Source organism: Podarcis cretensis, assembly GCF_951804945.1.
Source record: "Podarcis cretensis genome assembly, chromosome: 12".
NCBI classification, from domain to species: Eukaryota; Metazoa; Chordata; class Lepidosauria; order Squamata; family Lacertidae; genus Podarcis; species Podarcis cretensis.
This window is the reverse complement of record NC_137181.1, coordinates 10,283,913-10,310,293: the sequence shown is the minus strand read 5'-3', so window position 1 is coordinate 10,310,293 and position 26,381 is coordinate 10,283,913. Positions and strand designations below refer to the sequence as shown.

The 26,381-nt window shown below is 44.9% G+C and overlaps 1 protein-coding gene across 7 annotated transcripts in view; it reads right to left on the bottom strand.

The window, feature by feature from the left end:
* SCN5A (sodium voltage-gated channel alpha subunit 5) overlaps positions 1-26,381 on the bottom strand; it is a 222,509-nt gene that overhangs the window by 107,317 nt on the left and 88,811 nt on the right. For all 7 annotated transcript variants that reach the window (XM_079996335.1, XM_079996336.1, XM_079996337.1 and 4 more), the window contains 4 exons: positions 24,137-24,269; positions 20,183-20,421; positions 17,808-17,981; positions 16,495-16,851 (listed from right to left, as the gene is read on the bottom strand). In XM_079996335.1, coding sequence (XP_079852461.1) covers positions 16,495-16,851; positions 17,808-17,981; positions 20,183-20,421; positions 24,137-24,269 — 903 coding nt within the window. The remainder of the gene's footprint in view (positions 1-16,494; positions 16,852-17,807; positions 17,982-20,182; positions 20,422-24,136; positions 24,270-26,381) is intronic.

Sequence of the window (26,381 nt, the reverse complement as noted above, 5' to 3'; positions counted from 1 at the left end):
AGATGGGGATGGGTGGTGGCAGAAAGCACTGCTTAGCTTCAGCACCACCCAAACTCCGCAGGAGGCCCCCTGGCAGACTGAACCATATAGAACGTGGCTCTTGACTGGGAAAAGGTTGCCCTCTGGTTGGATCCAGTAGGGTCCGCATATTCCCTAAAGATTTCACCTGAGCCACAAGGCTTATGTGGGAGAAATCAATGGATAACAAATTTGTATCAACTGCATGGCATCACAAGCTCAGACTGATAAAGGTAGAAAATGGGGAGGTGGGAAGGTTAGTTCATAGGAAGAAGCTAGGTGTTCCATAATAGGTAGTAAAGGTCAAGGGACCCCTGACCATTAGGTCCAGTCGTGATTGACTCTGAGGTTGCGGCGCTCATCTCGCTTTATTGGCCGAGGGAGCTGGCATACAGCTTCCGGGTCATGTGGCCAGCATGACTAAGCTGCTTCTGGTGAAACCAGAGCAGCGTTCGGAAATGCCATTTACCTTCCCGCCAGAGTGCTACCTATTTATCTACTTGCACTTTGACATGCTTTTGAACTGTTAGGTTGGCAGGAGCAGGGACCGAGCAACGGGAGCTCACCCCATTGTGGGGATTCGAACCGCCTACCTTCTGATCAGCAAGTCCTGGGCTCTGTGGCTTAACCCACAGCACCACCCGCGTCCCTTTCCATAATAGGTAAGCCTGCATAATAAATTATAAAATTGCCCAGTAGCACCTTAGAGACCAACTGCAGTTAGGATGGAGTGAGAATAGGGCAAGAACATGCAAATAGGAGTCCATCTGCACTGCTGAAGGGTAAAAGAAAAAGGGCAATATTTTCTTGTGTGGAACAAGCCAAACAAGGGAAGTGAGATTTAGAGTTCATTTGAAAAGGCTGCACACGGGCATTTACAACATGACACAAACAAAGACAGAAATGTAAAGAATCAAAATACACATCTAAGGACTGTTTGGAACTTTAGACTCAGGGGCAGAACATGTGGATGACATCTGCGGTGTGCAAATGACAAATGCTTGGGGTATCCATCAAGCCCAACATTAAGGGGAAAGGGGAAAGGGGGAGAGCCAATCAGGGGAAGGCAGGTTCAGAGCTGGACTACAAAGCAGCTGCGTAAAGAAGGAATGGAGAGATAAGTTTGGAGGGATTGTCTTGGGCTTGGACTGTGATCTTTGGGGCTATCTTCTGCTGCATGCGAGATCCCAGGCTGACGGGTCTTTTGAAGTATGAGAAACCTTTTATCTGTCACCTCTGTCTGCTTGTGCAAGGGAGTGGTTGTGTGTGTGTGTCCTCAATAAAGCTTTTATCAAACTTTAAACTTAGTCATCTTGGCTCTACTAATTTGCATCTGGATAATTTGCGTCTAGATAATTTGAGTCTAGATTCCCAGGGACCAGGGAAAGGAAAATAGCTAGGAGGTTTTAGGATGCCTTCACTCCAATCCTGATACCAACTTAAACACCCATGGAATTCTAAAACTTCCTAATTTTTAAATATCTTGTTTTTAAGACTGTGGTGAAGTTAGCAGTTTTTAGCTCCTGTATTTGATAGTGATTTTAGCTCTTTAATTTTTTAAAAAATATTATACTGGTGTTTGTAGGTTCCTTTTTGCTTGATGCATTTTTAAGCTTATTTTTTAAGGGTCTCCCCATGATGTCTAGATAATTTGTTTTTTGAGGCAAATTATAAATGCAAATGATAAATAAATAAAATTAAAACTGAACTTGCACTCCCATTATGATTAACAGTCTCCCGTTGATTTCAATGAGATACAATTAACTTTCACTGAATCGGGGGCACAGCCTCTTCTATCACACAGAATCCTGTTCAGGGTTTTAACATCTTATATCAATATGCCTTCATGGATGTTGCTCATGAACTCTCAGAGGACTACATTTTAACCAGAGATTATGATGCTAATTTCTTGTTGGGCTGTGGACTACAACAGTGGTCTTCAACATTTTCAGATGCAAAGGCCACCATTAACATACATTTGGGGATCCATTATTTAACTTTTTACCACATATGGTAAAAAGCATGCATTTCTCCTAAGATACACATTTTTGCATTCAATCTCACTGATATTCATGTACTACTAGTGAAAAACTGCACATTTCCCCATTAGTATATGCATTTTTATCCATGTTTCTCTCTAATATGCATGTGTCTGTATACTTTTCTAGCAGGACAGCTGCATTGCAAAATTCGGAGAAACGCAAATTTCAAAGGATAGCTGAGTTTTAGTTTGCATATCTTGGGGGGGGGGGGCATGTGGATCAAATAAAACAAGTAAATTCCTCCCCTATCCCTGCAACATAGCCCTGCCAATGTCTTAACCAAGCTGCTTAAAAGCAACTATCTTAAAGCAATGCAATCACTGTTTTTCGCTTGAAGATAGCGTAGGGCTAAGAAGAAACAGTGGGCAGCCACTCTCAAGAGAGGAAACTGGTTTATTTTTCATTGTGAAATGTATCTGAGCTCTGCTTTAGGGAATAGCTAACATTAAACCCCACTGCTTTGGTTCATGCTGTGTTACCTCCAGAACATAGTGTCCTCTTTCTCATAATGCTATTTGGAAATCAATAACAAATTCCTTCACTTTGTAAACATTTTATAAATGCAGAGAAGCATGGACCACAGCCATCTCCAGCCCCAATAAGGAGATGGCTCTCTCGGTCCTCCACTTCAGAGAACCTCTGGATTCCACAGCAAGGTTTTCCCCTGCCTATTTTGGAAATGACGGACGTGGGGTTAGGCTATGAAACCGGGGACAGAAGCAAAAGGCCAAGACTTGAATTTAAATGGGCACCGTGGCTGTACAACTTTTCAGAACTGAAGTCAAAACAATGAAACACTGATATGACCTCAAAGAACGGGAAGCGAGCAAGCGTAGACTTCATGATCAGGACAGCTAATGGTCAATAGGCAGCCTGGTGGGCTTCTGAATTACATGTGCAAGTCAATTTGTCAGCATGTGACAGCAGCCACATCCCTGGAATGGTTTCAATGGGCCGCAAAACCAGGTGAGGTAGCCAACGGGTCTCAAATCCTCGGTGAGTTAGGGACTTCCTCTGCATGTGAAGACAGGCTCTGGCAGATTGAGCAGATGAGACCAATACAGTGGTACCTCGGGTTAAGTACTTAATTCATTCCGGAGGTCTGTTCTTAACCTGGAACTGTTCTTAACCTGAAGCACCACTTTAGCTAATGGGGCCTCCCGCTGCCGCCGCGCCACTGAAGCACAATTTCTGTTCTCATCCTGAAGCAAAGTTCTTAACCTGAGGTACTATTTCTGGGTTAGCGGAGTCTGTAACCTGAAGCATCTGTAACCTGAAGCGTATGTTGTCGGAAATCAAGCCTTATCAGGAGAAACTGGCAACTCTCCCAGGCACCCGGCATGATTCCCTGTTGACCTCCCTGGCTGCATTCCCCAGCAAGATCCAGGCTAGGTCTTGATAGGCGATCCTTCTCAGCGTGAGAAGAACACACCCCTCTTTCCTGCCCCCCCCCCGGGGCAGGGGAAAGAGATAGACAGAAACGTATTTACATGCCTTTATTTCTGTCTTTGCAGCATTACAAAAAACGTGACTGCTCTCTTCAAGCTCCAGCAGTCAAGAGACAAACACTTCCTGGAAAGGAATAAACGGAAGAGCTCATATTACACTCTGAGCTAATTCCGGTGCTTCGCACTGTGAATTGACTATCCCTCTGATTCCCACGGGCAGTCCCAACATTCCCATCATGTTTACTTTTCAAGCTAGCACTTTGCAGCTGCATTGCATCCATATCGTAACATATGTAACCCGAGGTACCACTGTAGTGGATCCAGTGGTCAAGAAGGCGGTTTCTGCGCATGCTGTACTGGGAAGTAAAAGGGCTGATGGGGTTCATTAACCTGGGATGGGAGCCTATCTAGGAGATGGAAAACTTTGACCCTAAACCCTTGCAGGACATCCTTGGGAGAAGAAAAGGCCAAGGATTAAACCATACATAAATCCGGAAGCAAAGTTTCAAAGATGGTTGGATGGTGCCTTGTACGCCTCCTTCCAGCAACTCCTGCAGCCAAGCTGGTGCCAAACATATTGCTCTGCTTTACCTTGGACCACATCAGCAAAGCCTAGAGGTCTTGTCATCTGGGCAGCCCATGACTTCCTTACACACTGCTCAGGGAGGTCACCTTAGTGCAGCAGAGACAGTGGTCTGACTTCACCCCCTGAGGCTCCTCCATTGTCTCTTGAGACAGACGGATGCCAGCAACAACCCCCCAAAGTGGAGAAACCTTCAAACATGTAGTCCTCCCTTGTTTGTGGCACAATCTAGCAAAGAGCTTTTCCACTTGATTCTTACGAAGTATAAACTTATGGAGTATAAGCTTGTACAAAGCGTTTTATAAAGCAACACAGAAATAGTAGTGGATAAGCTACTTGGGTCACTGTTCTTCGATCCACAACCAATGTCCCATAGCAGTTAGAACAGCCTTCCCCAACTGGACACCCTCCAGATGTCTTGAACTACAAGTCCTATCAAGGGACGTGGGTGGCGCTGTGGGTTAAACCACAGAGCCTAGGACTTGCCGATCAGAAGGTCGGCGGTTCCAATCCCCGCAACGGGGTGAGCTCCCGTTGCTCAGTCCCTGCTCCTGCCAACCTAGCAGTTCAAAACACGTCAAAGTGCAAGTAGATCAATAGGTACCGCTCCGGCGGGAAGGTAAACAGCGTTTCCGTGCGCTGCTCTGGTTCGCCAGAAGCAGCTTAGTCATGCTGGCCACATGACCCAGAAGCTGTACGCCGGCTCCCTCGGCCAATAAAGTGAGATAAGCGCCGCAACCCCAGAGTCGGCCATGACTGGACCTAATGGTCCCTTTACCTTTACTTTACCTTACAAGTCCTATCAGCCGCTGCATCATACATGCCTGTTGTACATATTACTGAGGCAATATATATGCCAATATTCAGCAAGCAAGTAAATGGAAAGCATTTTTATTACATTACAACTGAAACAGATTTTATTTCACCTGGAAATAAATAAATCTAAATAAGAATGCCAGCCACAGCGAGGATTTTTCTTTCTTTCTAATTAAACACATTCGACTTGGGAATTCCTTGAGAATGAAAGGCGAGAGGAAAGGGCTCGCTTTTAATTTTGTATCCATCTGGTTTTCAGAAACTTTCCCCATCACTTTCTCCCAGTTGGGCTTTACGGCTGTTCTAATTTGATGTCATTCATACTGACAAGAAATAGATTGGTGCCAGTGTGATCCTGTGGATAGAAAGTTGTGCTCCGACATATAAGGTCTCGGGTTTGTATCTTTCCTCTGCTGCAAAGCTGTTCTAGACACAGAAATCAATTGATACAGCCCTCTTGCAGAACTGTGGCACCTCAGAATGCACAGAGGGTCTCACTTGATGAAAAGACCCTTCAACGTTAAGATCTTACTGGGTACAGAAAGAGAGCAAGAAGACTTTGGAATAGGATGCTTTCGGAGGAACAGACTCCCCTATCCACCCTGAGCTGCAAAAATCCCTCACGATAAATTTAATGCATCCACAACTATTTGAAAGCATTCTCTGAGAATTCAAGGGCAGCCATCTCCCTCAGCTTCAGTTCCTCAACCCAGTTCATTACAGTGGTACCTCAGGTTAAGAACTTAATTCGTTCCGGAGGTCCATTCTTAACCTGAAACTGTTCTTAACCTGAGGTACCACTTTAGCTAATGGGACCTCCCGCTGCTGCAGTGCCGCTGCCATCGATTTCATTCTCATCCTGAAGCAAAGTTCTTAACCTGAGGTACTATTTCTGGGTGAGCGGAGTCTGTAACCTGAATTGTCTGTAACCTGAAGTGTCCGTAACCCAAGGTACCACTGTATACTTTTAACTGTAAAGGTAAAGGGACCCCTGACCATTAGGTCCAGTCGTGACCGACTCTGGGGTTGCAGCGCTCATCTCGCTTTACTGGCCGAGGGAGCTGGCGTACAGCTTCCGGGTCATGTGGCCAGCATGACTAAGCTGCTTCTGGCGAACCAGAGCGGTGCACAGAAACGCTGTTTACCTTCCCGCTGGAGTGGTACCTATTTATCTACTTGCACTTTGACGTGCTTTCGAACTGCTAGGTTGGCAGGAGCAGGGACTGAGCAACGGGAGCTCACCCCGTTGCGGGGGTTCAAACTGCCGACCTTCTGATCGGCAAGTCCTAGGCTCTGTGGTTTAACCCACAGCACCACCCGCATCCCTTATACTTTTAACTGTAGTAGCCCGCTTAATAGTGCTGTTGTAAAAATGAAGTAAGGCTTCCAAAAGGCTTTGTAAATTGCTGCGGCAACTTTCTAAAATAATGTTATCCCTCTTTCTGAATCTCTTTACTTGACACAAGCAGAAGAGGGACCACCAGAAAGCTAAGGGAAGGGGAGATAATAGTTATGGAGAACCTGTGGCCTTTCACCTGGGAAGAAGAATACTCCCTCTTCCTCAAAAAAGCAGCACAGAAAAGGATCTTTCAATGCAGAGTTGAGGGCTGGTGTGGCGGCAGCAGCCCATGGATCCATCCAACTGTGACATTTCAAAGAATACAGATACAGCGATAGGAAAAATTGGAACTGTCAAGCTATAGTCCCAGTTGTACACCTTTTTAAAGGCACAGGAACCCTGTCACAAAAAGAGACACAACCCTAGAGGACGCAACTACAAAATGGAAGAAAGCAAGCAAAAGGTGTCAGCAGATAAGAAGAAATAGCAACTCAAGCTCTGCTGTAGCCCATCTTTAAAACTCAGCTGCTACAACACACAGTCCTGCCATTTGGTGGGCAATTCGCTACTAACCCCCATCCTGCCCACTTTCAACCTACTAAACTCTATGCACCGTTAAATTTTGTAGATTGCTTTGTAAAGTTGGTTCATCATCTCTTAGGCCTATTCCCACAGGGCAATGTACATCCCACCCCACATTTTATCTTCATAACAACTGTGTGAGGCAGGTAAAGTTGAGAGGCAATTAGCGGTCAAAGGATAAGGTAAGCTTTCAGCTGACTGGGGGGAATTGAAATCGAGATCTCCATGGTCTAAGTGCAACTTACAAAACCACTGACTCTCTCTAAAACATTCTTTTTTTCTAAAAAAAGGAATTTGGAAGGAACTGGGGATGGGGAGCTTTAAAACCAAACCTTAACACAGCACTAGCTAGCATCTTCGCAAGCAGAACAGAAGCAAACAAGCTTACAAATGGGATGACAATTGTTTTGAGTCTCTTGTGCTCGCTTGTGTCCCAGAATGTGCTTATTCATCTGCTAGAGCTTCCTCTCCTTGGCTAAGCAGGATGTGTCTGGAGATGAATTCACTTTGCTTAATGAGGTGTCCAAGGTGATGTAATATACTCCGACTTTTCTCTCCTTATCTCAGACGTTGCCTTGGGCTTCCTGGCTGCTTCCCAACTTTCTTTCTAAGGCGCTTTCCTAGAGCTATGGCTGTGTGCGTGTGTTGTTCTGCAATCATGCCGGGATAAGCTGAAGCACTGGAACTGGGGCCCAATATTCAGCATCACAAGAACCTGTGCTTTTCATTCTAAAAATCTAAGCAAGCCTCTAGTCCTTAAGAAAGTAAAGATAAGTTTGACCGCGCATGAGCCTGCAGCCTAGCAAAGCCGTATAAAACTCTGGAGGTTTCACTTTGTGGAAAGAGGATTACTTCTTCACCCAGTGCATGCTTAATGTATGGGACTCATGGCCACAAGCTTTGGCAATGACCACTGGCTTTGATGGCTTTAAAAGGGGGACTGGGTACAGCCATGAACATAGCAATTGCTCCTAGAATTTATCTACACATCCTCATCTCACTGCTTCCCCGCACAGAAAACCACTCTTTAGCACTCAATCAGAGCAAACAGCAATTGGGTTTTCCACAAATTGCCATTTGCTCCCACTTAGTGGGGTTTCCCTGGGAAAGGCGCAGGGCAAGGGGGAAACTGTTCGGACCTGTGCTTTCTAAGGGACGAGCGGAAGTGTGGACAAGCCCTTAGTCACAGTAGGTAAAGGGACAGCTAAAATCCTTTCTATAAATAGATATAATTCATCTGCAAAGTATACACATTTGCAAAAAACTACATTTCTGCTCTAATTCTGTCTTGTCTGTCTAAAAAGGAAAAAGCCCCCCCTTACCTTCCTAACATCCCGTCATGCTCTAGCGTGACCAAGAGAAACAAGATATTGCATGGGTCCATGCAGATCAAATCAGGATTGAGTCTTAATGTGTAGCAGGCTGCTAGAGGGGAGGTTTGTTGGCCCTTACCCCCAAATATCCCTGATGTACTCATTTATGTTCTCCCATATAAATGAATGGTTACTGCTCAATTTTATAGGGGGAAATTCCTGTGCTCCATTTCAGGACATGTTCCGCACAGCTTTCAAAGGTCAAGGAGCCTCTATCTTCTTTTGCATCTTGTCACCCTAGAATTAGCAGCCCTCATATCAAGGTTAACCCCTTGGGACAATATATTTGGAATAGAAGGGAAGCCCATCGTTTACAAAGCCTTTGCCATTTCCCCTTTCACATAACACAGAATATTGTTCACAGGCACCGGAGGAATATGCAGTCAAGACTCAAGAGCAGAATCCACATGGGTCAAATGCTGGTGCAGCTTTTGCCCCGGAAGCAAGCGATTAATACTGTATTTTGAAAAGAGTGTAACAAGGTCAAGCAATTACAGCCCTGCGATAGAAGAGCAGAAAGGAGACTGTGTGCTTTCACTCTCTAAACTTTAATGGGGGTCAGGGCGACCCAGGTAGCAACCCAACACATGGTGGAGGGTGAGGAATAAAGATTTCCCAAACATTGTACTTCAGCGTTTCTCAATTATGAACTGAAATGTGCATGTCCAGCACCAGAAGGAAGACACATCTTGGCCTGCAATTTAAAATCTGAATTATGAGACCAGTGTAAACTACACTGCATACTTCGCATAACTGATTCATCTTTGCTATTTTACATAATATAAATTAAAAGACGCCTGCTCCTTGGGAGAAAGGCGATGGCAAACCTAGACAGCATCTTAAAAAGCAGAGACATCACCTTGTCAACAAAGGTCCGTATAGTTCAAGCTATGGTTTTCCCAGTAGTGATGTATGGAAGTGAGAGCTGGATCATAAAGAAGGCTGATCGCCAAAGAATGGATGCTTTTGAATTATGGTGCTGGAGGAGACTCTTGAGAGTCCCATGGACTGCAAGAAGATCAAACCTATCCATTCATAAGGAAATCAGCCCTGAGTGCTCACTGGAAGGACAGATCCTGAAGCTGAGACTCCAATATTTTGGCCACCTCATGAGAAGAGAAGACTCCCTGGAAAAGACCCTGATGTTGGGAAAGATGGAGGGCACAAGGAGAAGGGGACGACAGAGGACAAGATGGTTGGACAGTGTTCTCGAAGCTACAAACATGAGTTTGACCAAACTGCAGGAGGCAGTGGAAGACAGGAGTGCCTGGCGTGCTCTGGTCCATGGGGTCACGAAGAGTCGGACACGACCAAACGACAACAACAAAATTGTGGTTTTGCAAGCTATAGGAGGGGCAAGGATGCTGAAGCTTCACCTACAATCACCAAAAATCTTATTCAGCCACCTTTGCAGCCTTGAAATTTCAGCAGGCCATTGCCTATATGCTTTCCAGAATATTTCTGTTATCATGAGGACTACAAACATCTCCCTATGTGTTTGTGTTTAGGGTGAGATTCTGAAGAAGGCAGAGGCTACACCGACTACCCCATTCTAATCTTGAACTCCTATGGGATTTTGGGATACCACAGCGGCTGACGTGCTTTCTCATCCTTGGAATAATTTTGGTGTTTTTTTCTGGGTTATAACACTGCGGAGTTCAGATGTTTTATTTATCCGAGGGTGAAAGAACTTCCTGCTTTCAACAGCTAATCCCTCTCGTAGTTAACTGTGCTTGTTAAAAAAAATAATGCTCCTGATCTCTTGAATAAATACACTCTTAACTACTTTGTGTCTGATAAATATTTAGAAGCCAGAGGATATTGTTGATTAAAGAATAACATCCACTTTGGGGAAACCGGTTAGCAGAAATACAATGTTTAAAAACTGCAGCTTTTGCTTTCGCCCCTCTATCCAAATTATAAGGAAATTAGTATTTCAAAGTTGTTGTTGTTTGCAAAAGGCTTGCTTCCTGTGGGGAAAAAATTTATATTTAGATGCTAGCATCAGCTTGGAATGTAATCATATTGTCTTCCTGAAAAGCCTTGCCTACATGTCTAGATGGGATATAGGAAACTGTTTTCTACTGAGTCAGATTGGTGGTTTGTCTAGCCCAGTATTGTCTACACTGACAGGAAGTGGGTGCCCAGGGTTTCAGACAGGAAGTCTTGGCCAGTCCTACCTGGAGATGCCAGGGACTGAACCAGGAATCTTCTACATGCAAGCCAGACGGTCTACCACTGAGCTGCCACCTCTCCGCTATGCATTTTACAAAATTCAACTGGAAGCTTTTTGGTTATACAAAACAACACCCACAACCCCACAACCTCTCAACAGCCGCAAGCATGAATCTCCTCGAATATTCGCCAACATTTTTATTTCACAGCAGACCTTATCATCTTCCCGCCAGTACATTAATGACAATACAACGCATGACAGTGACACATTTTCAGAACTGGAATAGGTTAGCATCCTTGCAAGATGATTACGTGGGCTTCTCTCATTTTCCTTGGAGACGGAAGTCCCATAAGGGATAAAAATTCCAGAGGAACCCAGTGTTTCCAGTAGAGACAGATGTTCTCTTATTGAGGTGGTGCCTTCTCGGTTGTTGCTCCCAGACTTTAAAACTCCCTTCCTAGAGAATCTAGACTTGTCCTTCTGCCAGCAGGTGAATACTTTCCTGTTCCAAAAGGGTTTGGGAAATGGCTGCTTTTAATGAGGGGGCTGGTGCCATGCTGTTTTGGTTGTCGTTGACTTTTAGAAGACATCTGAAGGCAGCCCTGTTTAGGGAAGTTTTTAATGTTTGAAATTTTATTCTGGTTTTAATGTTCTGTTGAAAGCTGCCCAGTGTGGGGAAACGCAGCCAGTTGGGTATGGTAGAAATATATTATTATTATTATTATTATTATTATTATTATTACTACTACTACTACTACTACTACTACAATGCGTGTGAATATTCTATTAATGTTTTAATTATTATTTTCTTCTGTGTCTATAGCTATTCTTATTTTATATGTAAGTGGTCTTGAGTCCCTGGAAGGGAAAAGGCAGAGTATAAATATAATAATAATAATAATAATAATAATAATAATAATAATAATAACAGGAAGAAGAAGAAGAAAGAAGAACAACAACAACAATAAGTAAATCCCGTCAAATTAAAAGGGACTTATTTCTAGTTCACTGTGTGAAGAATTTCAGCCTTAGCGTGGTGAAAGTTTTAGTTTTCTCTGTATGAGCCTTCCAAGAAAGGGCCTCACTGAAAAATACCGTGAGGTATTTGAAGACCTGACATTGATCAATTGCATGATTTATCTACTGACTAGTGAAATTTGAGAGGCTTCTTTCCAAAGACTAGCACTTTGGTTTTCAAACAGTTTGTGGTTAATTGCTCCTCTTTACAGTATTTGCTGAGTTTGGGTAACATCCTTTCTGGGCCACATAGGTCTAGGGGAGTAGGATCACATAATCAGTGAGCTGTACACATGACTCCATCAGAATTCTTTTTGTGCCCTATTTATGTGTACGTCTGCTCCTGGGCATTCATAAAACACAGCACAACAAGAATCTTAATGCAGTCGTAAGTACAGCAACCTTATTTAGAGGAGTTTGTTGTTGTTGTTTGCGGAGTTATCATGGTGCACAGGCACCCCAATAAAGTAGGGGGCATGAGAAGAGACATGGAAGGAGACATGAATGAACTGAAAGCTTCAGCAAACTGCTTATGCACAGTTGTGTGTATGAAATTCAGAAATTAAAACTGGAACCTTGGAGTGCATTGCTTCCCCTAAAAAAAGAAGACCAGCTAACCTAATCCCAATATCTGGGTAGAAATTCCAATGCGGAGAATTTGAGAAGCATCTCCTAGCCCCTGATAAAATAGTGTCTCCTAACTACAAGAAATGTAAAAAATGTAACTGCTGGACTCTTGGTTATTTTCACATTAACTGTCACCTGCCAGCAGGAATTTTGTCAGGCTTCAGCAGAGGGTAAACAGGCCCGACCACTCTATCAGTTCTGCTAAAAGACCAATTCTACTGGGCCTTTCCTTCCTCAGCTGCCACCTGACAGCAGACATTTCGTCAGGCTGCTGCAGGGAGAGAAAAGGACGTACTGTTGTCCAGTGCCACTGGGCACTGACAGGACAGAAGCCAGGGAGACCAAGAACAGGAGGCACCAGAACCAGTCACAGGCAGAGTCAACAAATTCTAGCTTTGTCCCCATCTTCCTCCCTACAGAGTTGTACAGAGATTAAGGAGGAGGAGCTGCTATACAGGACAGCCTCCTAAACTGGTTGCAAGTAAGATGGTAGGCAGGTAGGGGGCTGGCTGAGGACAGACTGAAGTTGGTTGGGCACTGCTTCGTTCGCCCTAAAGAATCAACCTCCACTGAGTCCTTCCTCCAATGGATTTGCTGAGAGATTTGTTGCATTGTGTTCCAGATCTCCCTGAACTGTTGTTCCCTGTTTTCCTTTCATGTCTGCTTCTGGTGGCAGCTCTCTGCAAATGACCAGTAAGCTGTCCAATTTATATGCCATGAGCACAATCTAGAATTCTGAACACATTCCACAAGCTTCCTAACCTGGAGTGTGTGCATGCGCACGCATGCACACACACAAGTGAATGGTCCTTATCCCTCATCTAAAAGAAATGGTTTGGAGTGGCTCCCAGCATTTAAATCAGGGTCTATGGGTGCCCCTGTCCCACTAGCACTAATGAACCCATATGGCGATTTAGGCAGAGGAGGAAACCCATCTCTCAGATTTAAGACTGAGGCCTGCTACTTTACAAACCACAGTCTGCATAAATGGTTGCACTGTCCTCTATAGCTCTCTGAGCTAAAAAGTGCCTGGCAAGTTCAGCTAATCTACGCTTTCCCAGGCTTGTTCTTCTACTTCTTGTGCTCATCTTTGCCAAATCTAGATGCTCAGCCCTCGACATCTCTGAACTCCTGAGCTTATGAAGCAGAGTACCATTCAGCCATCACAAACTAAAAACATGCTGCGCCTTTAAGAGGCCTGGAAATGCTTGCTCCATATTTCAGGAGATGGAGGTGGTGATCTGTCCGGAAAGCAGGGTGGTGATGAAACAGGCCCAGAGATAGATGTGAACGAGAAGACTGAAGAACTAAGATCAGCAGGGTTATAAGACAAGATGGAACCCTATTGGTCCACTGAGTCACCTGACACCTGTTGAGCTGACGCCAGCAATACCACCTCTTGGTCATCAACAGTCCTGATGAATAGCGGAGACCAGGCTGGCAGCTCCCTTTCCTGCCATGACAACAGTGCCTGGGCTTTATTTCTGAAGTCCTTGGCTCAAGACCCGTGGGACCACACACTGACACAGCATCCAGATCTTTTATTCTGATGATATCACCAGATAACATGGATAGCTGACTGCTGGTTGCTCTTGTGTGGCTTTTCTGAAGGGGCACTCTTGGACTCTTGGCTGGGATGCCTTCGGGATCTGACCTTCCAGTAAAGTATGAAACCGTGTGGCACAGAAAATTCCAGGCTCTCTCTCTCTCTCTCTCTCTCTCTCTCTCTCTCTCTCGTGATAAATGTATCAGGTGACCTGATTCATCTACTGTCTTGTTCAGAACTAAAGTGAGCAATGCAGTCACAAGCTCTGCATCTCAGGGTCGAAATTTCAGCATAGCTGTTTAGAGGTCAGAGCTCCTAATGTATTTCTCTCCCTCCCTCTTGGCAGCAAGATTTGTACTGCCAAGCAAGCATGTTAAGAATTTTCAAAATCACACCACAAAACTCCCCTCTGAGTGACAGGTGGCATCACATGGTTCCTTGGTGTCACCTCACATGAGGCAACAAGGGTACAATTACATATTGTTGGCAATCGCCGGGACTCCTGACAGAGTGCCGTTAACGAGACACTCCATCGTTCCTTAATAACTTGCCAAGCCACAGTTTGCTGTATTAACCCCGTGACCTTCATTTCCATCTGAAATGCGCCGAGCCATTTTGCAAGATCTAACTGTAAACATCATTATGCAAGGGTGGATAGTCCCGAAACCGTTTCGGCGCGAGTGTGTGGGGCTCAATCCACCCATTCCCTGATTCTATCAGACCCTTGACGGCATTTGTCAATGACACTCCAAATGCAACGAGATTACAGTTGTGCATCATAACGGCGCTAAAGAGAGCTATGCAGACCCTAATTTGGTGGCCGTGGTCAAGATATTCAATTCCACAGGGATGACTAACACAACCTGATGGGAAACTGGCAGCTTCGCCACAGTACTGCAATTTGCCAGAATGCATTTCAGGAAGTATGAGTTAATGCCAAAGGCTTAGGAATCGCTGACATGCTTTTCCAGCTACAAATGTTAACACCTAGATGATCACCCATATTTTAAATTCAAGCCAATATGTGGGAGAAGAGTCGGTGGAAGAGGACTGGAAGAAGTTCAAAGAATATCTCCAAAAACATTGTAAAATGTTTGAATGTTAAAATGATGTTTGATAGAAAGATAAATTGGCATCAGCGACATAGTAAAAAGAAATATGGAAAAATGTTTTAAGAAAAAGGGGTGAAAAGACCAGAGTAAAATTATGTTGAAACTAAATAAACAACATAAGGGTTGAAGTTATAAAGAACATGTGAAAAATGGATTTAAAAGGAAAGGGAAATTGAAAACATAATAGGTTGAAATGCATAATATTGAATAAGATTGGAAAGAGGGTAAGGAACTGCTGAATTGGAATTTGTAAAGGGGAACACAGAAAAGGGAGATGTGAGGAAGTCAGGAAAGGGGGTTATAAAGACAACAAGTTAAAACTAGATTTTCATCTTTTTTTGGTTTTTGTTTGTTTTATGTTCTTTATTGTGTTTTATTGTTAGATTATTGTTAGATTGTGTTGTTAATGATTGTTTCTCTTCTTTGTTTTGTCTCGTTTGATTGTGATTTCTTCTATTATGTAAAATTTTAATAAATATTTTTTTAAAAAAATAAATAAATTCAAGCCAATATGAAGTTATTCTATACTGGAAGTATTCTACTGAGGCCTGGCTAGGTAGTAGGAGAGCTTTGTAGAAACACAACCAGCTTATAGATCTCAATAGAGCAATACATTTAAAGGCCGGGTAAGCAAGGATTGCCATTTGGGTGCCTTCCAAGTTTTTGGACTACAACTCCCATATCCCTGGCCATTGGCCATGCTGGCAGGGGCTGATGGGAGTTGAATTCCAACAACATCTGGAGGGTGCCAGTACAGAGGATTATAAGGTCTCCTTCTAAAAACATACAATTACATGTGAGCTGCTTCTCTTTTGCGCTACCCTACATGGCTGTGGGGTAGGTGAGTGTGTGAATTCTGCAACGATGTGCATGGGTACAATTGCATGAGAAACTTGGGTGGTAGCCCACATGGTCCCATCTCTCATTCTCTCTCTCTCTCTCTCTCTCTCTCTCTCTCACACACACACACACACACACACAAACACACACACAGAGACTGCATGAGATACCATTCCGATGAAGCTGTTTCCACGTGGTTGCATGTGTGTATGAAGGCTGGCATTCCAAGTTTTGGGCAAAGACTACAGAAGACTACAAAAATCTCCAGAGCAGGAGCTATAACACACACAGGCGAATGCTATGTCTCAGTCTTAGGCACACAACACAGAGTGACCAATTCAAGAGCACAAGCCTTTGAACCATGGTACCCGAAAGGAGATCCATGGACCCACAACTCCCTGCCATACCACCACATGAAAAAGCAACACAAGAGATACGCTACTACCCTCTGAAGCTAGAAGATGACTGTAGTCTTCCAGTTCCTGCCAAGACAAGCTCCTGTGCTGCGTGTTGAGGATACTGAAAAGAGGCGCCTGAGGGTTTCTGTCTTGGTGTCCTAGTGCACAGAGCGTTTTCTGTGTCCACTGCTATCACCTCTGCCTTTCCCCGCCTAAGGTGTGTTCCCTCTGGAAGGGTAAGGAAGGAGGCAGCAGCAATGGAGGCTACCCAAGGGTCTTTGCAAACACAACTCCAATCTGTTTGCTTCTGACAGGCTATGAGCAGGGCTGAGTTTTGTTCTGATCAACTTTGCACACAGTCGAGCTTCTCCGATAGGTTTTCTTGCAGCACACACAATGAGTCTGCAATAACACATGTGGAGGACACCTTCTAGCCTAGGTTCCAGGCTCAAAAGCCATAATGTCCTAAACATGAGCCCTGGAGACCCTGAAAACCAGCGGCTGCTGTGAGTGGGAGGGCATGGGATGGAGGCAGAGAAACTCTTTCCAAAAGAGGAAAATGCCTTGTTATACTTACCACCAGGTTGCCAATCACCATCACCAGTAAAAAGACCAGAAGACACAGAGGCTGCCCGGCCACTTTCATACAGTCCCACATGGTCTCAATCCATTCGCCACAGAGGATGCGGAAGATGATGAGGAAGGAATGGAAGAAGTCGTTCATGTGCCAGCGGGGCAACCGATCCGTGGTGCTGATTCTCGTGACGTGCTTGTAGTACAGGTCCCCAAAGAGCTGCATGCCAACCACGGCAAAAATGAAGACGATGATGGCGAGAACGAGAGTGAGGTTCCCCAGAGCACCCACCGAGTTCCCGATGATTTTAATGAGAGTGTTTAAGGTCGGCCAAGACTTTGCGAGCTTGAAGACCCTCAGCTGTAAACCAAAAAAACACAACCCAACAACTGAGAGCTGGCAGATAAACAAACACACAAGGATTGACTGAAAGGTTTGACTAGAAACCCACTGGGTTGGGATCAGCTCAGCAGCAGAGGATACACTTTGCCTGCAAAAGATCCCAGGTTCATTCCCTGGTGAGTTGCTGCTAATTAATGTAGTCAATATTGACCTATATGGCTCAATGTTCTAATTCTCTAATAAGGCAGCTTCTGATGTTCCTAACACCCAGTACAGAGCAGAGAACCCAATGGGTTACTTCACAAAAGGGATACAATGGGCTGCCTGACTACTTTTGCTGCACCAGTTGGGTTGATTTCGTTGTGATGGAAGGTTTTTAGAGAGTAGAATAGAACAGGTAAAAACACCCCCCTCCCCTTACCCAATTAGTCCTAGAGCAGGCATAGGCAAACTCCGGCCCTCCAGATCTTTGGGACCACAATTCCCATCATCCCTAGCTAACAGCAGTGGCGTAGCGTGGGTTGTCAGCACCCGGGGCAAGGCAAGTAATTTGCGCCCCCTAACCTGTGGATTTGCGCCCCCTAACCCTAACCCCCAGATGTTGCGCCCGGTGTGGCCGCCCCCCCCTGTACCCCCCACGCTACGCCACTGGCTAACAGGACCCGTGGTCAGGGATGATGGGAATTGTAGTCCCAAACATCTGGAGGGCTGGAGTTTGCCTATGCCTGTCCTAGAGCATCTTCTGTTACAGAAGAGGATATATCTGAAAATTGTTACTTTCAAATGGTCTTTATTATGAAAAAGAGAAACAAGAAGTCATTTTTTAAATAATGCATGACAGAGCTGCAGTTTTCAGGTGAAAGAGTTGTGTGATTAAACTAATTCCCTCTAAAAACTGGTAAAAGGTGTTGCAATGGGTGTGCAAGACAGAGAGAGACAGACAGACAGACAGACAAGCAGACATAATACTTTACCAGTCTGAAGGAGCGTAACACAGACACATTTCCCATGCTGGAAAGACTTAGTTCCATCAGGCTTAGCGTGACAATTATACTGTCAAAAATATTCCAGCCCTGCTGAAAGTAGTAATAGGGATCCAGAGCTATGAGTTTGAAGACCATTTCAGCCGTAAAAATCCCAGTGAAGACCTGTGGAAAGGAACAGAATGCTAAGCTGTAAGCAGGCTTCTCCCGTCACAGGTGGCTCCCTGCAATTATGAGAGCACAGCTGGAGGAAGAGGGGCGCTTTCCTCCCAAAACTTCCTTTCCCATTTGCTGCAGGGCGCTAGAAATTTTACAGTTTTAGACAAACACCCAGAGCCGTCTTTCCCATTGGTGTTAGTGGTTCATTGTGCCAGGACGCCAGCCTCTCAGGGGTGCCCTAGCGAGTGGGGGAGCTGTGCGACTTTGCCAGTAGCCTCCCCTTTCCCTGAACGCCCACCGGTTGCACCCCGCCAACTATATGGCTGGCGGGTGCGCAGCTTCCTTCCCAAGCCTCCACAGGATGAGAGTGATCCCGACAGAAACCTAGGCCTTCTCGGTAGTGGTGCCTGCCCTGTGGAACGCCCTCCCATCAGATGTCAAAGCGATAAACAACTACCTGACATTCAGAAGACATCTTAAGGCAGTCCTGTTCAGGGAAGTTTTTAATGTGTGACATTTTAGTGTATTTTTGGTCTCTGTGGAAGCTGCCCAGAGTGGCTGGGGAAACCCAGCCAGATGGGCGGGGTACAAATAATAAATTATTATTATTATTATTATTATTATTATTATTAGGAAGAGCATGTCCGCCAGCACGTTTTCCTGCTTGATTGCCACCACCACGCCAGGGATCGGGGCAGTGGGGGAGGCAGAGGACAGAATCATGACCTCTTAATCTCAGGGGCAAGGGTGTGAGCCCCACGTTGGGCAAAAGGTTCCTGCACTGCAGGGAGCTGGACTAGATAGCCCTCCTGGCACATGCCAACTCTACAATTCTGTGAGAGTAAATGGGTCCCTTCTGGGCTCACTCCACACATGCAGAAGCATGAAGTGGGAGTAGAAAGGGTTCGGTTCAAGGATGCACGGCTGAAATTTGAGACCTTCTGGAAAGGACATGTTGCATATCAATGAGACATGATCTATGCCCTGCTGCATTCCACAATGACATCCAAGCCCATAATGCCACCTGCGGCTAAAAGCAGTCCAGTCTAGTCTAGCACCTCAAGATCCTGCCACTTTATTTCGCTGCAAGGGTGGACTAAGTCTCAGAGAGTTTTAACAAAATAGTTTTTATCAATAGTATTTCTTAGAGTGCTGAATGGCACTATTTAGCAGGAAGAAACTCCAATGAAAATCCTAATTATTACATATTTTTACATAGCTGCTTATTTGTATATACTTTAAAATTTCATATATGGGTCTTGTTGTTTTTATGGCCTATATTTGCAATGCCTAAAAATGGTTTGGTGAAGTAAGTAAAGAATTTACAGAAGATTGGATGCCATACAGTCATTAGCCATGCTAGCTAAAATGAACTTCAAGATTCTACTGCGTAAGTGATGAGCACCTGCAGGCAACTGGCCAACCAATAATAATAATAATAATAATAATAATAATAATAATAATAATACATTTTATTTATACCCCACCCTCCCCAGCCAAGGCCGGGCTCAGGGCGGCTAACAACCAATAATAAAAACAAGTTGAATGAATACAACTTAAAAACAAGATTAAAGGTAAAGGTAAAGGTACCCCTGCCCGTACGGGCCAGTCTTGACAGACTCTGGGGTTGTGCGCCCATCTCACTTAAGAGGCCAGGGGCCAGCGCTGTCCGGAGACACTTCCGGGTCACGTGGCCAGCGTGACATCGCTGCTCTGGCGAGCCAGAGCCGCACACGGAAACGCCGTTTACCTTCCCGCTGGTAAGCGGTCCCTATTTATCTACTTGCACCCGGAGGTGCTTTCGAACTGCTAGGTTGGCAGGCGCTGGGACCGAGCAGCGGGAGCGCACCCCGCCGCAGGGATTCGAACCGCCGACCTTTCGATCGGCAAGTCCTAGGTGCTGAGGCTTTAACCCACAGCGCCACCTGCGTCCAAGATTAAAAGACATTAAAACATTAAAATGCAGCCATATTGCAGGCATAGGCAACCTTCAGCCCTCCAGATGTTTTGGACTACAATTCCCATCATCCCTGACCACTGGTCCTGTTAGCTAGGGATCATGGGAGTTCTAGGCCAAAAAATCTGGAGGGCCAAAGTTTGCCTATGCCTGCACTATTGGAAGCAGGATACTAGGCTGGACAGGCCCTTGTCATTCTGGTTCCCCCTGCCTGAATGCACTGCATCCATGTTGAGAAGAATCTTCTTACCAGATTACCGATGTTGAGCACGTTCTCGAATTCCTCCGTCATCTTGTAGTGATCCATGGCCATGAAAAGAGTGTTCATCACAATGCAAAGGGTGATGGTGAGGTCACTGAACGGGTCCATGATGATGAACCTCACTTTCTTCTTGATCAGCAGCCACAGTGGGCAACACTCCCAAATGAGAAAGCGGACGGCAAAATGATTCCAGCAAGGGGGACACTTCTGTTGGGATTCCTCAAGCTCTAAGTGAGAAGGAGCAAGGCACACAACGCAGGGGTCAGGGAATGGCTGGCAGGCAAGGAAAAGGACACATTCCACTGAGCTTTTAAGCTCCTCCATTCGGCTGTCAAGCCTCTCCATCCAACCACAAATTCTCCCAAGGCCATGTCTTCCAAACTGCCATGGCTCTGCACCTTCCACAAAGTGCTTTTTCACCTGGTTGGAATATGTCCCTGAACTGTGGGGATGTGGCTGTAGGTGGAACTCTCTGAATTCTGCATGGCTGCAATGCAGCCTACATAAGTCAAAGTAGGAGTTATGTCTGTTGCTCTGCTCACAATTGCTTCTGGCCCTATCCCCCACTGGCAAGTGCCCCCCAGAAGGTTGCTCAAAATGGAATGCAGCCACCAGGCTTACAAAGCCCCCCCCCCCACCTCTGATATAAACCCAGTTATATTTCTTCAAAAGGACAACTTACACCTTCAGGTGTGTTTCTTCATTTTGATCATCTGCTATTGCTATTGCCACTGCCGCCACCACACAAATATTAATATATATAATAATATATTGTCTACTAAGTTCCACAGCAAGTGGCAGAGCACATGCTTGATTCATTTATTCATTAAATGCCTTCGTTTCTGCCCTGCTTTCGATATAGAACACTTGGCAGCTTACAACAGAAGTATACTTTAAAAACACACCCATATTTACAAAGAACCTTAGAACCAACACATTGCCGAAAATACAGTAAACAGAGACTATAAAAACTCTCTGCAGAATCATACCACAGAAATGACATTCAAAAGCCTGCCACTTGCTCTGCAATTCAATAGAATGGAGGCAAAACCACCCCAAAGCATCCATTGGCAAGAAAGAAGGCTAAAATTGTGGCAGTATCTGGACTGGAGCCTGGATAGCTTAGTTGGTTAGAGCATGGTGCTGATAACACCAAGGTTGCAGGTTCGATCCCCATATGGGCCAGTTGCATATTCCTGCATTGTAGGGGGTTGGACTAGCCTCAGGCACAGGCAAACTCCGGCCCTCCAGATGTTTGGGACTGCAATTCCCATCATCCCTGACCACTGGTCCTCTTAGGGCCGGAGTCTGCCTATGCTTGGACTAGCTGATCATTGTTGTCCCTTCCAACTCTACAATTCTATGACCTCATTCTTTGCAGTAGACATGAATTACTGCTAGCGTTAGCCAAAGGAAGACAATAAATATAGTTTTTTGAAGCAGACATGCAAGCTCAGTTGCATGTATGCTAATCTTAATAATAATAATAATAATAATAATAATAATAATAATAATAATTATACCACACCCATCTGGAGTATATCTATCTGTCTATCTATCTATCTATCTATCTATCTATCTATCTATCTATCTATCATCTATCTATCTATCTTCTATCTATCAGTAACAACACAGACATATAATACGGTGAGAAGAATCATAGCTCAGTTGCAGAGCACATGTGCTGGAAGCAGAAGGTCCAGCTTCAACCCTGGTGCATCCAAGTGAGCAGACCAGCCAGCAGGTGAAGCCAGACACCTCTGCTGGGAACCCTAAAGAGGCACTGCCAGTCAAAATAGATGGTCAAACAGTCTGACATGCACGGCGGCAGTTTCCTGCATTCTACTATTGGTTGTTGTAAACGAAAGCGGAATTCAACCTTGTCCAAATGACCTTGCTTCCTGCCGCTTGGCCAACTTTGGCACCACAGTGTGACATGGCAAATAACCGTGTCAGCTATATGTCTGTTCCTTACTAGCTTTAGTTTCTGAAAGCCACGGCAGTCATGACAGCCTTTGTTAAAGGTGACCCATGCAGAAATGCTTGGGCCACTGCCATCTTACATTTCTTCATGGTTGATACAGAATTTAACAAGATCTCTCTCTCTCTCTCTCTCTCTCTCTCTCTCTCTCTCTAGCAGAGCAAGGTAAGGAATCACTGGATTGTTTAGATAAAAATCCCCCAATCCCAAACCACAGCATCTTCTTCGCAGGCCTGATACAGCATATATAGCAGAAAGACTAAGGTGGCAATGGATTGCATCATTTCTGAATATAGTGACTGAGACAGTCACAATTTTAAATAAGCTCCCAAAATAAAACCAAACCCCAAAATCTTGCAAACAGAAAGCCAGCAGAGCAGGAAAACTGCTGGATGAGAACATTTCTCTGTGCCATATTCATTTTTTTATATGTTTGTTTTCTGCGGGTAAAAGGCGGGATGTAAATGTTAAGAAGATAAATAAATAAATGTTTTATTCCCCGCATGGTGTTTGAACTGGTGCAGTCCACTATAAAACACACACACATACACACACACACATGCCTGCCTCAGACAAGAACTTCTGAATAATAGCAGAAATTTCAGACATTTAGCCAGATTCCATTTTGGAGATTTTTGTGTGGGTGTGCAAAGCTTCTTTCCTTCGTACGTTCATAATTAGCAGTGTTCATGCAGTGCTGATAGCACAGCACATCTATCAGCTCCCTCTACAGAAAAGCAAACCTTGGAGGAGGAATTCTGAGGGCAAATCCTGGCACCCAAAGTTGGGCAGGAGATGCAGGCAGGAAATGCAGACAGACGTAATCAATAAATAATATTTAAAATAAAATGGAAGAGGAAAGGAAGGATCGTCTGATACCTACATTAAAACTATTGGCTTAAGAAGTGTGTGTGTGTATTCAACAGTGCTTAGTTTGTTTTTGGTTGTTAGTTTGTTAATGTTGTTAATATTGTTTTGCGGATTACGAGTGCTGTAATGCTTTGTGAATTTCAAAACATGACACTTCTTTTGGTTGTGCTGTTTAGCCTGTTTTTAAACTGTTCTGTTAACAGTGTTTTATAGAAGGTGGTTGTTTTACAGATGATTTGTTAATAAGATTTATGTTGTAATTGTGATGTTCCACTGTATTATTATTTATTGCATGTAAGCCGCTTTCTGACTCGTGTGAGCAAAAAGTGGCATAAAGGTAAAGGGACCCCTGACCATTAGGTCCAGTCGTGGCCGACTCTGGGGTTGCGGCGCTCATCTCGCTTTGTTGGCCAAGGGAGCCGGCGTACAGCTTCCGGGTCATGTGGCCAGCATGACTAAGCCGTTTCTGGCGAACCAGAGCAGCACACAGAAACACCGTTTACCTTCCCGCCGGAGCAGTACCTCTTTATCTACTTGCAGTTTGACGTGCTTTCGAACTCCTAGGTTGGCAGGAGCAGGGACCGAGCAACGGGAGCTCACCCCATCGCAGGGATTCGAACCGCCGACCTTCTGATCCGCAAGTCCTAGGCTCTGTGGTTTAACCCACAGTGCCACCCGCGTCCCAAAAAGTGCCATAGAAATATAATAAATGAATGAAAACGAATAAATGGCCACATCCAGGCTGTGAACCCACTCACTTCTGAGAAGGCAGGTCTAGGACTGCATTGCCAAGTACCCAAAGCTAGATCCCGGGTTTCCATGGAATTGAGAGAAGTAGGAGGATGCCTTCAAATTTGGGAGTGTGGGAGGGAAAGGCTTTTAACTGGTCTGGGGAAGGAAGTTCAAAAGGCAATCACAGTAATGTTCCATGGAAAGTTACAGGGGAAGCTACACGGGCATCTCTTGCAGCTGCTCCCATATCAAAGGTCCGATCCGGTGTGAAGCAACTGAGCTAGATGGACCACAGCCTGCCATTCTCTCAAGATTCTCTGACTGTACTTAAGAGAGAGCAGCTGGACTTAACGTCTTACCTTCCATGGCACTGGTAATGATGCTGACAGCACTCACAGCTCGTTGCCTTTGGAAACGTTCCTCAGATTGATCGACAGAAAGGCGGTGGGGTGACAGAAGCTGCTTCTTGTTCACTTCTTCAGATGGAGTGGTCTGTTTCAACAAATGCACCCAGTTAACAACACGTAAATCCTGATTGTTTTATTAAATTGCTGGTTGGTTTCCATTTTTGGCCCTTCCAAATGATGCAGAGGTTGATATACTAGAGGAGACTAGCCTTTTATTATCATATGGGATAGCTCAGTTGGTAGAGCATGAGACTCTTACGATAATACGATAATCTTTATTATCATTGTCCCATACAGAACAATGAAATTGAAGGGGGGGATCTACATAAGACATTCAAAACCAACAAGCCTGCTATCCCAGCTATCCCAACCTGGTTAGCCCCCTAAAAACCCGGATACCCCATTTTTAAAATACAATACACTCCCATAGGGACTCCTTACACTGCGTTTAAAACCAAAATCGCATTTGGATAGAAACTGGTTGGTCTTAGTCTTTATAACCCTGTACCTTCTTCCAGAAGGCAGAAGCTGAAAGAGATCATTTCCGGGGTGCGCACTATCTCAGGGTTGTGGGTTCAAGTCCTCACTTTGAGCAAAAAGATTCCTGCACTGCAGGGTGTTGTACGGTCCCTTCCAACTGTACGATTCTATGAGTTCTAAGGAAGACACTGCTCACTTAGCCTTTTAAGCTGCAGTTGTGTACAACAACATGTTGACAGCGGGAGGGGAGAGACATTAAGATACCTTATAGAGCCTGGAAGGAGAGTTTTTGCCAGGTGCCTAAAGGATAACCATGCTGGTGCCAGGCAGGCCTACCTGGAGAGGGAAATCCACAAAGAGTGCTGCCACCACTGAAAAGGTTCTTTCTTCCTGGTTGCCACCTGCCTTCCTTTGGATAGTGGTGGCACTTGGCAGAACATGGTCTGAATATGACCTCAGCACCAAGTCTGGTTGATATGGGAGCTGGCGTTCCTCCAGAGAACCTAGTCTTTTAGCTGTTTATGGCCTTTAAAGGTAAGCACCGGCACTACCAATTTTGTTTGGAAATGGACCAGAAGCCAGATGGGAATAGAGTGTAGGATATACATCTAAGGAAGGAAGGGCAAGAAAGGAAACATGACCTAGGAATTAAACTAGGCCCTCAGATCCCAAGGGACAGCTCTGTTGCCTCCTGGCATAGGAAAATGTGCCCAAAGGTGCATTGCTTCATCTATTAGCCTCCTCCAGATTGACTAAAAACCTAGGCAGGAAAAGTGTGAAGAAGCTAGAGGAGGGGGAATACACCAGGGAGTGAGTGGACCACATCTCTCTCCATTTGGACTGATTGAAAATGTTTCCCACTTGAATTGGTCTAATACCATGGAGACAAATAAATTGCTTTACAATTTACATGTAAATGAAGATCCATAGCGCTATCAAGTGCATCTGTCTTTTGAAAGCTTGCAGTTGGAAAGTACGGCAACAAGGAGAGAGGCTGCACTCTAAAGCTATTTGGGCCCTGGTGCATCTTAGAGATGGCCGCAAATTTCAGAACAGTGGCAGTTTGTAGACCTCACCTGCGTTATGAGCCCATGAAGCTCAGGTAGGAGCCATAATAGGTTCAACACTGCTACCCGCCAGCCCTCCCTTACAAAAGGAGGGAGTGGTGTTGGGGAGGACTGATAAAAGTTGGGCATAGATATCCGGGGGATTTTTCAACAGCATCGTTTGCTGCAAGGGTACACAGTACCATTCTTGGCACAATCCACTAAACAGGTAGGCATGGGAAACAACAACTTCCACACATCTAGGAAGGCCTAGGACCCACATACCTAAGGGACCTCCTCTCCTGGCATGTCCCGCAGAGGACCTTAAGGTCCACAAATGGCAACATTGTGGAGGTCCCAAGTCACAAGGTGGTTAGATTGGTCTCAACTAGGGCCAGGCCCTTTTCTGTACTGGCCCCGACTTGGTGGAATGCTCTGTCACAAGAGACTAGGGCCCTGTGGGACTTGACATCTTTCCGCAGGGCCTGCAAGACAGAGCTGTTCCGCCTGGCCTTTGGTTTGGACTCAGTCTGACCCTTATGGTTCCCTCCCTTTATGGTTTTGATCTGTGGGATACTTTTAAAATAAGGCTGCATTTTAAATTGCATTTTAACCTGTATTTTAAATTGGGTTTTTTCCCCTATTATGTTTTTACTGTAATTTTACTGTTG